Raw genomic sequence first — 13,077 nt, forward strand, 5'->3', positions numbered from 1 at the left:
TTAGAAGTTCACTAGTGATATTTAAAAATATGTCAGTATCTACGCTCTGTATTTTTATTACTTTGAAAAAATAGCCTCAGATGCATCTTGCATTGTATGCCTTCTTATTCTATTATTTAAATTTAATTTAATTATTTTAATTTAATTTATACATACATACATACATACATACATACATACATACATACCCTGCTTTTTCCTTGCCAAAAATATAATGTCCAAATTGGCTTACAAAATACAATACAATAAACTCTCAGGACATTGCTGGTCTCCCTGGGAACTGGTGTTACAGGCTCCCTTTCTAGCCTATGCACCTCTTCTTTCCTTCCTCAGGGCAGGCAGATCTCAAGCTGACCCTGGGGAGGTGCAGGAGGGGAGCACCAACAGTCTTCTCAGGCCACAGCCGGTCTCCATGGCAGCCAGTGTTACAGGATGCCATTCTTAATTTTGGGGCTTATTGTAAATTCACAAGCTGGAATAACCTATTATCAGCCTAGGGCACACAGTTTGACACACACAGCCTCCTAGGAGGTGACTGGATGACCTCACAGCTTTGAGCAGCTTGACAAGTAATACTGGCCCTAATTACAGGGACCCAGTAAAAGCTGTAAAACTTAACCCAACAATAGAGTGCCCAGGCAGCGATGCTGAATTTAGCATGGAGACAGTTCCAGATACAAAGAATACAAGCTTATAGCTTAAGTATATTTATTAAGAATTAAACAGTTATGATTACACTCCTCTATAAAAGAAAGACCAACAGAGATTTAAAAGAGACACATTTTAAAACAATAAAGTTATACTCCTAACTTAGCTAAGCCTGCTACTTACAAGGTAGTTAGCTCTAAAAGCATTGCTAGTTCACCTGTCCAAAGCATTGAGAAGATGATCTTCTGATGAAGTGTTATCTGCCTCCCTAAACTAGATATATTTATAACTCTAGCCCAGGGGTGTCCAAACATTTTGGCAGGAGAGTCACATCTCACTGTGTCAGGGCATCACAGATGTGAAACAGCAAGCAGTGGAGGGAGCCCTCATCTCACAGCTCACAAGAGAGGTCCAACAGTCACCCTCACGCTGAGACCAGTTGCATTGGGCCAGCACTGGCTCCAGCAAGTCTTCGGAGGGACACTGAGAGCTTCCCACAGGCCAGATTGGGAATCCCCAAGGGCCACAAATGGCCCCTGGGCCAGGCTTTGGGCACCCCTGCTGTAGCCCAATCAATCATCCAGTCAGGAGACAGGTCTGAAATCTCCTGATTGAGTGATGGAATGTCCAGAGGTCACTCAAAAGATCATACCACTTAGCCCAAGTGGTGGGTCCTCAGCTGTGTGGATGATTGCAATGTCCTTACACCTTCAGCAAGATGGAATCTTCTTCATTTGCACCTTCCGCTGGATAGAATCTACAGCGTCCTTGTACCTTCCCCACCTCCTCCCACTTGCTTGCACTTAGCAGCTTCAGCTCTTTCTCTCAAAAATGGAGGCTGCTCCACAAAATGGAGTCCAAACAGGACCTAATCTTCTTTGTTCTTTACAATCATTACAGTTTTATTCTGTCTTTCGGTGCTTATTCACTGGTAGTTTGTGAAAGTTTTCTTTTAAACCCCACTTCTTCCCCCCACTCAGACCAGGAAAAGGAAATCAGTTACTTGGTGGATGCTGATTGTGAAGCAAAAAGTCCAGCTAAAGTAGAAAATGCCTCTGAAAAAGACAAATAGTTGTGCATTTCGTAAAATACACAGAAACAGTAGTGGGGGGGTTGCCATTTCTCTGTAGGCACTGCATTTAAGGGTAGTAAACAGATATAAAATAAAATTAATTCCACCAAACCGGCATACTGGGTGGCAGTTAAGGGTAACAGGAAAATGGCTAATGACACACAGAAATATTGTGCCTTCCCAGTAAGGAGGGAAAGCTTTCTATGAAAAATGCACCAAAATTGGAAAAATTTCCTAATAGTTTGCTGTTTAGCAACAAAATGTCTTGTACGTTTCAGTCCTTCTGGAGGCATGACATCTGCATGGAAGAGTTACCAGGGAAGAAAAACATTTTGTCAGACTTCTGCTCAACTGAAGACATGAAATCTGTAGGGGGATAATACTAACACTCTAACATCCAGGAGTCATTGGTGGCAGTCGCATAACAACACATCATTGGCTGCTATTTAGACATAATAAGAGCTTGTCACATGTCGAAGTCAGACACTTATGGGGCCTAGGGAGGAATCAAAGCTCCAAAAGATGAATTCTTGATTGAACTGCAGACTCATTCCCCATTCATGGGCTTGAGATCAGACATTTCTGAAGGCAAAGAAAGACCCACAGAACGCTTTGGAACATTTAGACGAAGCGTCCAGAAATGAAAAAGAATCCTCTCCAAATTCCAAAGGCGTTATAGCCCCACTATGAATTCATTACACCATCTTAAGCCATTTCTGCCCAGTGTTGCATATATGCAACAGGGACCAAATGTGTACCCCTGTGGGCCGGGCAAAAATGGGTTAAACTGATCTGAAATTATTTGAAAACTTACGGGCACTGCAATGTTTTAAAGACCACAAGATCCCTGATCCACCTGCAGCAGTGGCCCAGTCTCTTGCAACAGCCACAAAGGACACGACACCACCCAAAGACAAGTTCTGATGGTCCAAAGGACCAATAGGATTGGGCTGTCAATATATGAGCTTTCTAAGAAGGAAAATGAATGGAATATTTAAACTTTTTTTTCTTGCACATTTCCATGCACAAGCATGGACAAAATAGGCTCTCAGATCACATGCAACTTAAAATGTTCGCACCCCTAAAGTATTGTTATGCCAAGTAATCTTAAGTTGCTTGTTCAGTCAGGCCAACCCCGGTCGTTATTTTATTCATTTTGTCTCACACTGGCTGTTATGAAGACTTAAACTACCCCTGCTTTCAGTTCGTAAGCATTTCTCCACAGTTCATTAATTTTATCTTATGGTGTGAAAGATACTGAGAATGAAGGGAAAGGAAGAGGTGGCTTTCAAGGGAGGCTTGCACAACCATTTTCTCCAAATGCACAATACCAGATTTTCATTCTCTGATGATCCCTCCCTCCCACATGGACAAATCAGACTTCCTAACCTCTGAAAGCTTCCCTGCACCCATTGGATTCTAATGCTCCCTCTCTCGCTCTCACATACAAATCTTCCTAGCCGGTTAGCAGAATTTATGCTGGATTTTTGCTGACACCTTATAGACCATTACCGAGTTGCAGAATACGATCAGCATTCAAAATGTGGCCATAAATCTCATTCTCTCCTTTTTAAAACAAAAAACAAAAAACACCACTGGTCAGCAGAATTTGCCACTGATAAGCTAACAAGACCTTTCTGAAATATAAAGATAACCCCATTTCCCGCTCCGGGCATCTCAAACAATCAACTTGCTATTTGTCTCCACGTGTCTTCTGATATAACTCTGGTTGTTTGTCATCATGATCAGATTGCTGTTCGAGACTCAGCAGTAAATGGTTTCTGCATTTGTATTACAGCCCTTGTAGGCCAGGTTTTTTTTTTTTTTTCATTTTAACATAGAAGAAAATATGCTCTACAATTCTGGTAAATCTATGTTTGTGTGAGGAAGAAACCTAAGCACAGAAGCACTAATATTCTGCAACTATGTTGCTGATCTGGACTCCTGGGGCCACCCTGAGATCACTAAGGAGGACAACGATAATAAGCAATAGTTAGTATTTATTCAGTGCCCTAAAGCAGCTTGGGGCACTGCAGCTTCCCAAACTTGCCAGGGCTGCAGTGTCCTCAGGACCAGGAAGTAAATGATGATGACGTGAGATGATGTCAGATGTCATTCTGACCATTTTGGCATTCACTTCCTCGTTCACGAACCTCTAAACAGTAGTAAGAGGGTCAGGACAGGCAGGAGGGCTTTTCCCAGCACATGTTTTTCACATGTTTCAGTTCTGCCCGCCATGCTGAGCCTTATTTTGTTCACTGCAAAATCCCCAACAGTCTGGGATCCCCCTATTGGAGTATTCTAGAAGGCCCTGTGCTTACACCAAATTGTCTGTTTTTATCCTCAGTGTGAGAGGACATTCTATACAGCACTTCTTAGAGAGCTTAACACAGGCCTCGGAGCCCGTTTTGAAGACCTGTTTATTAGAAAAGTCTTTTGCAATCTTAGCAATGAAGGTGCCACTCAGAAAGCCAAGCAAACACTGAGATATTAATAGCACACACTTACTTTCACACTTTACAACTTTTTGTTTTACACTAGGGCTGTCCAAAAATGAAAAGGAAATCAATGAGTGCTACCAAAATATGCTAAATCAGGACTGTGCAACTTGTGACTTGCCAAACAAAATGCTCTCTGTGATCTGTTGGGTGCTTCCCAGCTACCCTGTTTTTGGTTAAGGATAAGCAAGACCTCTCACCCTATTTGAATGTGCTCCCAAGTTCTTCTTCCCCAAAACAAAAGAACTGGTATCATTTTTCTGAGCCAAACTATACTCAGGAAAAAAGAAAGGAAAAAAATCATCCTGTCTCTTTCCTTCCTATTTGAGCAAAGGAATTTGAGGAAGAAATACTAATTGAGCAAATCAAAATTGAGGAGGAAGCAAAGTTTGAAAACCATCTTCCACCCAATTTATTGCTGCTCTTACTGGCTCACTAACAGACTACTCCCCATCATCTCCCGCCAAGCTGCCACAGTAAAAGACGGGAGAATCAAACATTCAGCTAGATGTTAGTAAAGATATTTTTTACTTGCATCCTAGTGGGCTGCCTGATCACCTATGGGTCTCCTTGTATCCATACCAGCTATTTTGCTAGCATAAGTCCAGGGAGAGCAAGAGGATGGGACAGGTTGAAAAACTGGGTATGGGTTTTCCAAGATCACCTCCCTGCAGTCCACTCCATAACCCCCTGCTCTGCCCAATCCCTTCCCCAAACTTTGCATGATCCACTGCCTCTGCCCCCGTACCCATGTTGGTGGAGCATTTCGGCAAGTCTACAGCGTGCATGGTGCCGCTGGCCTTTTCACTAGGGTCTCTGCCATGTTCAACGACGGTGTGGTTTTTGCAATGTCAAGCCTGGGCCTATGATAGCTCATAGCCAGATTCACTGCTGTAGGCCCTTGATAGGTTTGAGTCATAAATCCCCGAACCTCCAAGCAGGCCCTCCCTCCTTTCCTTTACTGTCCAGTCCAGCAGGAGCTGTATTGGTAGAGCAAGAGGATGAATGAGGTTTTAACACTCTTGTTGACCTGATGTGCTTTGGAGCAGTGTGCCAGAAGTAAAGGAGTGGTAACCATTAGGGCTTGTAGTTTTTCTAAAGGTTGTTTCAATGGTGTTTCAATGGCATTAAAGCATTACCAGACCTAAGCGCCACCATACCTTTCCTCTTCGCGCACCATTTCACGACACACCAGGACAACAGATCAGGGGAAAGAAAAAGATCTTCAAACGTCTTTCACATTAGTGCCAGTGGCAGCACTAGGGTCCGCGTCACCCGATGCGGGATGCCAGCGCATCACCCCCCATGCAGTGGGTGGGGCAACACCACAGGTGGTAGGTGTGGTGATGTACCATCACTCTGCCTCCACTGGTTTTTTGGCTATACCTTTTGATAGAACAAAGATAGAACACAATCTGCATGAAATGACACATTGATTGATATATAACATGCTGGTATTATTCCTCCAAACTGTGATTTAATGATTTTGGTCACTTGTGGTGTCGCACACCCCCCAGAGTGTCAACTTACTAACACCTTATTGCAGCAGTTCTCAAACTTTTAGCACTGAGACCCACTTTTTAGAATGACAATCTGTCCAAGACCCACGAGAAGTGATGTCATGGTGGAAGTGACATCATCAGGCAAATTAAAATAAATAAGTATAAATAATTAAAGTAAAATAAATAATTAAATAAGCGGAAGCCAGCCCTGTTTCACCAAGAGAATTTCCTCTGTAGCCTTCCTGATAACACCCCCCGCTACAAAATCAGTAAGGCTTTCAGCCCTACCCAGTGTCCAGTTCAATTTAAGAACTTCCGTTTAAATCAGATCACTGACAGGATTTGCAAGTCGCAAAAAAGTTCACCTGAACAGCTCAATTTCTGATTTCAATTTCAATTTCTGATTTGATCCTTTTTGTGTGTGTGGGGGGGGGGAGGCCGCCTTCTGAACCATTTGTTGAGCTCCAGTTGCATCAGATCAGGACCATTCTAGTGGCTTCACATTCCCCTTTGCCTGGCCTGACCACCAGCCAAGGCACATTTGCTTACTCTTGAGTAAATGTGACCGTGAGCCTTAGTTTCGCTTTCCATAGGGCTCAATACATTCGTCTGCTTGGAGGGAGGGGCTTCCTTCTCAGGTGTTTTTTGGGGCTGCATTCATTGGATCAGGACCATTGTGGTATGTTGTTGGATTCCTCTCAGCCTGCCCTTTTCAATGGACTAAGGCAAGTTCACCTACTCATGAGTAAATGTGTGATATGGCTCTGTTTCACTTTCCATAGGGCTTCATGCATTTTTTGTTCTCTGGTTTTTTTGCCCCAACTTTGATAGAACGGAGATATTTCCCTCTAGCTTCTTGCATTACATTCTGCTGGAAATTCTGCATTCAATGGTATATAACATGACAGTGTTACTCCAAACCACTGTGATTTTAGCATGTCACCCCCCATGTGCCTCACCCGATGCTGCTTACACCATCTGCACCCCCTAGCAACGCCACTGATTAGCGCTGCTGCTTATTCAGCCAATGGAAAAGGGAGAGTGTGTTCTGAGGGGTGGTGACTAGCAGAAGAAGGGAATAGAGAAACTGATGGAGTGGAGGAAAAGATGCTGGTAAACTTCTGTGAGCTGAGACAGCAAGAACTTTCTTCTCCACACCAAAGCTGAAAAAAAATGCACTGGTACCTCCAGTTTTTGCTGTGATTAAATACATGAGCTCTTTGAAATATTTTTCCAAGGCTCAACTGTGAGTTTTGTGAATATGAGGACTAAATTACAGATGAAATTTCATGTGCAATTAGCTCTGATGGGCTTGTTTTTCTTTAGGCAATGAAAGCCACAAGGAATCTGATCTGGACTGGGGGGGGGGGGTGGCATGCCCTCTACCACCATCCCCTGCATGCCTCCTGGAAATGATTTACATTCTCTCATCTTTGAGTTGCACAGGACTATGCATTAGAAAACAGCTACACACAATTATGTCAATGATAGTAGCACCAGCTATTAAATTTTGATTTGGGGATGACATCTGCGCCTATGGCTGATAGGAACTATATCAAAATGGACAGCAGACCAGCATCTCATTGACAGACCAAGAAGTTAATTTAATATTAATAAAATCCTTCTGCTTGTAACTATGCCAGAGCGACTGTATATAGAATTTTAAAAGAAAGAAGGGAACAGGTACGATCCGGAGGATTTGCTTGATGAAGCACATGTCGTTTGATGGGTTATACCCTTGGTGTGCTAATGAGTCACTTAACTCCATAGCCCGGTTCTCTTGGCTTTGCTCCTAAACAAATGATAAAGTCTTGGCAGTTCTTCAACTCCGCTCCTAATTAATTCATGATCAGGTTCCTTTTTATTCCTTTGTCCAGCTCATCACTTTTCATTTTCTGCTAATGTACTTAAGGAAAAAAAAGTCAAGGGAAAAAAAAGTCAGAAAATGCCAGCAGGAACTTTTGTGGGGAAGATCTCAAGGCTGCAGTAGTCCATACTAGGCATATGTCTTGGTTTTAAACCCGATTGTCGTTTCTCTCGATAGGTTGAAATTACTAATGTTTTAAGATAATATACAATGCATATTTCTCCAGGTTACCTACTTATTTTTGCGATATTCACAGCACTAAACTGTTAAATAACACAGGCCAACACACATTTTGCTTCCTTAAACGTTATACCAATTCCTGGGTATATTTGGGGTGCTGATTCCAAAAATGGCATCTGTTTTGCCCTATCACGTCTAGTTTTGGAGATACGGCATAGTTTCATTAGCGAATGGTTCAAGCAGCTTCCTCATGAGGAAGCCTACACCATGGCTTCCTCATGAGGAAGCTGCTTGAACCATTCACTAATGAGGCTATACTATATCTCCAAAACTAGACGTGATTGGGCAAAACGGATGCCATTTTTGGAATCGGCACCCCAAATTCATATCAAACCACCATAAAGTTTGGGAAAAACTTTCTGACCCTCAATTTTGTAGGCCTGTGTAATTAAACTGTAAACTGTTTCTTTGGTTTTAATCATAAAATGTTCTGCCAGAAACTGTTCGATGTAAAGCAATCTTGACAAGACAGTTGTTTCAACTTTATGGAAGGCCAGGATAAACTGACCTTATGGAAGGATAAACTTGGAGTGGCACAACTTCCACTGTATCCCATGGGGGATTTGGGGGGGGGGAGCTGAAGTTCTCCTGGAGGTAAGTACCAGCAGCCACAGCGGGTCAACTCTGTGCCAGCAGTATTGCTAGCACAAGTCTGCATTGATCCATGCAGACAGATCAGGGTGAGGAAGGGGTTTGTAACATGGCGCATGATGGCACTGCCAATCCCACCCACTCCTGGACCTGATCTGCCCACCCCCATCATTCGATCTCCTCGCTGCTTTCACAGGGTATTCTGGGGCCTATGGAGGCCGATGGAGTAAGTCACGGGCCAGCACAACCTGGAACCAGCCTTCAGGAGCTCCCAGTAAAGTATTGGGAGCTACAGGGAGTATTGTGCTACAACCCACTATTTAGGACAAGGGGAGTTGTGATGCCAAAACGTTTGGGAACCACTGCAGTAGAAAGTGCACTCCTGGGCATAAAGTTGGGGTTCCAGGTTTAATTTTTAAGGTGTTGATTTATAACTTGTACCTCATATACTTTTGTCTACTGTACTTATTATTTCCAAGTTTATAGCAAAAACAGTGTCATGCAAATTTTATATAAGGTGGCATATTGTTCTTGGCAATACAGATGTCATCATAAAAGACAATATAAACACTTGAATTCTGTAACTTGATGATTTGACTCCCATTTTTCTAGCATCCTGATCTCAGTGCACCCCTATATAAATGATATTCCTGGTTTTCCAAATATTTGGCACCCCAGATATTTCATCCTGCATCTGACATTCCTCCTAGATCTCCAACTTCTATGATATAAAAAAAAACAAAATCTCAATTTGCTTGTTTGCTAGACAAAAACTAAATTACATAGTTCCATATTTATGGAAGAAAAAGATAACCATAAAAGCTTGTATGGCTGAATGTTTTTTTAATTATCATAACTGAATTATATTTAAAGGCAATCAAGGGCTCACTGTTTCCCAGCTCAATTATTAAATGAGTATTTAAATGCAGCTTGCCATCTGTAGCCAAACAACTTATTTTTTCCTTTAAAAATGGTTGTGATGCCCATGGTTCATTTCTGCTATACTGTGAGTTTCTTCACGCATGATATAGTAGATAGCTTTTTTAAAAAAACAACAGTGGGATTCTGACAAACATTTCTAACACAACTGTCATACAGGTATCTTATCAAAGGCCAGATCTGATTCCAGCCTATTGAGGGTACATTTGGTGGCAAACCTGTAGGCATGTAATGTATAAAATGGACTCACACAGAGGAGCTAGCCTGGTCTTGGACCTTTGTGACAAATGACAAAACAGTACTTATTGAGTTTCAAGGTGCTGTTTCCGACACAACGTCTCAAACACTTACTATAGGAACACCCAAAAACTTCCACCCGCAGGCCTATTTTTCCACTGGGACTCCACTTCAGAGGAACAAAGCGCACAAAACGAGCCTTCACTGAGTGCAGAAGCTTGTGCTGTATAATACTGTCAGTGTTGCTGTTTCCTGGGAAGACCTGCAAAGAAAAAGAACTTGGATGAAGCTTCGATCAACTGAATGGAAGAAGCAATGCATTAGATAGGAATCTCATTTTAACCCACTGAAGGTGAGCACTTGGCTTAGCTATAGCTGTTGTCCATTACAAAGTGATCATGCGCTAATAGGGAGAGAAAAAGACCAGTCTTGGTGTAGTAAAAATGACCTGAAACTGGCTGCTGCACATTGGTTGAAAATTGCTTCAAAGTAACAAAAATCCCCAAGCTATTTATCAGACTATACACTTTAGGGCGCAATCCTAACCCCTTATGTCAGTGCTTTCCAACACTGACATACGGGCAATGCAGCTCTGAGGTAAGGGGACAACCATTCCCTTACTTTGAGGAGGCCTCCGTGAATGACACCCAACTGCAGGAAGCAGCACATGTCCCATTGGCACTGCTATGCCAGTGCTGGAAAGCACTGACATAAGGGGTTAGGATTGCACCCTTAGTCTGGCAACATTAGCAGTCCACTCAGCCCATCAAAAGGAGAGATACAACAAAAATCCTATCTTGCCCTCGATCTGGGACTGATGTGTATGTCTTCAATGATGCCACTATCATTGTCACCAGCTGGGGACCAGACTGCAAAAGGCAAAGAACCACACTGCTTGAAGCATGAACCTTTGTCACAGCAGCTGTAGCAGACAAAGCCTTGAAGCAATGGATGTAAGGGGCGCGGGGGGAGGGGAGGCAAAGGTTTCTTTAGAAAAGACCGTCTGCTCATCAAGGCAGAACAAATTAAGTGGCCGCATGGGCTCAGCCTGATGCGTCCTTCTCACTTGGTGGCACAAGCCTCAGGATGGCAAGTGGTGGCATATTTACAGATCTCCACAAGCTGGAGGATGTTGATGGTGATTATCTTCTCTCCCATTTTATTCGGCAGGTAATGGGGTGGCTTTGAACTGTAAATGGAAGGAAGCAGAGTTGGCACACAAGTGTGAATGGTGAGCTGGCAGACCGGACGTTAACTACTTTCCCAGTGAGTTATTTTAAGAGATAGCAAAGCTTTCTTTTCTGCCAAAGTCACCGAGGTGATCTGAAGCCAAGAATGAGGAGCCTATGTAGGTGCCCACATCACAGATGTTTGTCGTTGGCATTATTGCACTCCTAATGTCAGGAAGTGCAGACACAGGGCTCTGCATTCCACTGAACAAGCAGTCCCATTAATACCTGCTAATTGAGGCTGAAATTCGGTGCCAAAGAGTACACCTGAAAGACTTGTTGATTTTAGCAGGAACTCGAGCGTGTGCAATGTGGTGATGATTATAAAATCTGCACGATGAAAATTTGAACGACGGGACACCATGCTTGCTTACTCGTGTACGTAAGAATCTATACTTCACCTTCCCCTCCCCAAGTGTTCAAGGCATATGGCAATCATTAATAACAAATATAAACTCAGCAAAATAATCCATTACACTTAATCAAAACAAGTTAATCAAGCATGGAGCAGAACTGGCAGAAAACAAACCACTAAGAAAGACTCAGTGAGCCAAAGATAAATGCCAGCTACTGTAAATGTGTTTTCATCATTCAGGAAAAGCAGCACAGCAGGGGCTAGATAGATCGCCTGGGGCAGGCAGTTCCACTACCATGCAGAAGGCATATGAGGGGAGAAACCACTGCTTCCTAGCAGAACACACATTTCATATGCAAAAGGTCCCATGTTCAAGGTTCTTATGTAGGAAAGGGAAAGACTCCCTGCCTAAAACCCTGAAGTGACACTGCATGCCAGTGTAGGCAGTACTGTCCAAGATATGGTCTGATGAATGGTCTGATTTAGCTTAAGGCAGTTCATCTGTACAAGGCCTTTTTCAGACTCCCGTCAGAGGGACCTCTGACAAAGGTGGGGCACAAAGAAGAAGATCTCCACTATCACTCCATTTTATATCTCCTAAGCCTCTTATCCCAGCCCTAACCTAACCTTTGCATTTAAAAAATACTAAGTACATATAAACACACATATCTTGGGACACAAACAACTGGGGAGCAAATATTCAATTCAGGGATGCATTTGACCAGGACCCAGTTGTCCAGGATGCAATGGTCCTGTCACCGGAAAAAAGGTAAGATGAGTCCCTTTCCCAAAGGGTCTCTACATCTGAAAAGAAGAACAAGGAAGATGCTAGTAAACAGACACTCTACTGGGATAAATAGAGACTGTTGCTCTCCCCCTACTAAATATAAGCGAGGTGCTACTTTGCTCAATGACCGGGCGGGGGATGGTTGTGGCCATATCTTTTATTAATCTTATGGATCTTGCATGCGCTAGACTGAATCAGTGTTACTGGCGGTGCAGTAAATACGTGCATTGTCTAGCAATGCTCAGCAATGCTTAGAAACTTTCTGTATTTAGCATTATCAAAATGAGCTTAATCGAGTTAGCAAGTTGCTTCTCCATTCTTGGTAATTTGCTAGCCATGTCCAATGAAGTGACTCCCGAGAGGCCCAAGTTCTTCCATGCTACAGTGATCTCAAGCTGAAATTTCTGACTTCATTATCATGCCTTATTTTCTCTGTAACAGTATGTCGATGCTTTTGTGGCCGAGCCACAAAACAACCCTGCAGGGAGGAAAATTGGGTAGGAGGATCCATCTGATCCTTGCATTGTTCTAAGAAGACAAGTTGAGGCAGACACTGCTCAATGAAATAGCTGCGTGAAAACTTGACGTTCCTAAAGCACTTTCTGAGCTGAATTTGGGTGAACCTTTTCACCTCTGCAAGTGAACATAAGAACATAAGTGACTTCTTCACCCTGAAAATGTTAATGGGCAAAAATGCACTGCAGCTCCAGATGACATCTGGGGGTGTTGCTAGCCTCCCTTCTGCAAGCAGAGAGGTTGAAAAATGACATTGGGAAGGTGAACGGCAGCATTAGGAATCTATTGTTATCACAGTAAAAACAGTGTGAGAAATTCCAAGTGTTATATTTAAGACCGAAGCAACTTGTCAGAACATTTTCTTAGCCAGGTTGTTTTCCTCTTAGTTATTTTAAGTGGTGTCACTTCCTTCAGTCCGTACAGTTTGACTTGAAGTAACAAGGCACCAACACAAAACCTTGCAAGAGTCCTATTGGTGCCTATCAATAGCTGGCTTTTCATCACAGGAAATGAGTGGAAGGCTTCCAAAAAGCAATAACTCCTTTAAAAAAGCCCTTTTAGGTGTGACTTAAAAAAAAAAATCACAGAAAACTCTC

General features: G+C 42.8%; 1 protein-coding gene across 1 annotated transcript in view; it reads right to left on the reverse strand.

Moving 5' to 3' along the window:
* The window catches only part of CNTNAP5 (contactin associated protein family member 5), a 301,528-nt gene that overhangs the window by 237,082 nt on the left and 51,369 nt on the right, over positions 1–13,077 (reverse strand). Inside the window, exon 5 of the mRNA XM_066621342.1 lies at positions 9,709–9,856. Coding sequence (XP_066477439.1) covers positions 9,709–9,856 — 148 coding nt within the window. The remainder of the gene's footprint in view (positions 1–9,708; positions 9,857–13,077) is intronic.

Source organism: Tiliqua scincoides, chromosome 1 (genome assembly GCF_035046505.1).
Source record: "Tiliqua scincoides isolate rTilSci1 chromosome 1, rTilSci1.hap2, whole genome shotgun sequence".
In the NCBI taxonomy this organism is placed as follows: Eukaryota; Metazoa; Chordata; class Lepidosauria; order Squamata; family Scincidae; genus Tiliqua; species Tiliqua scincoides.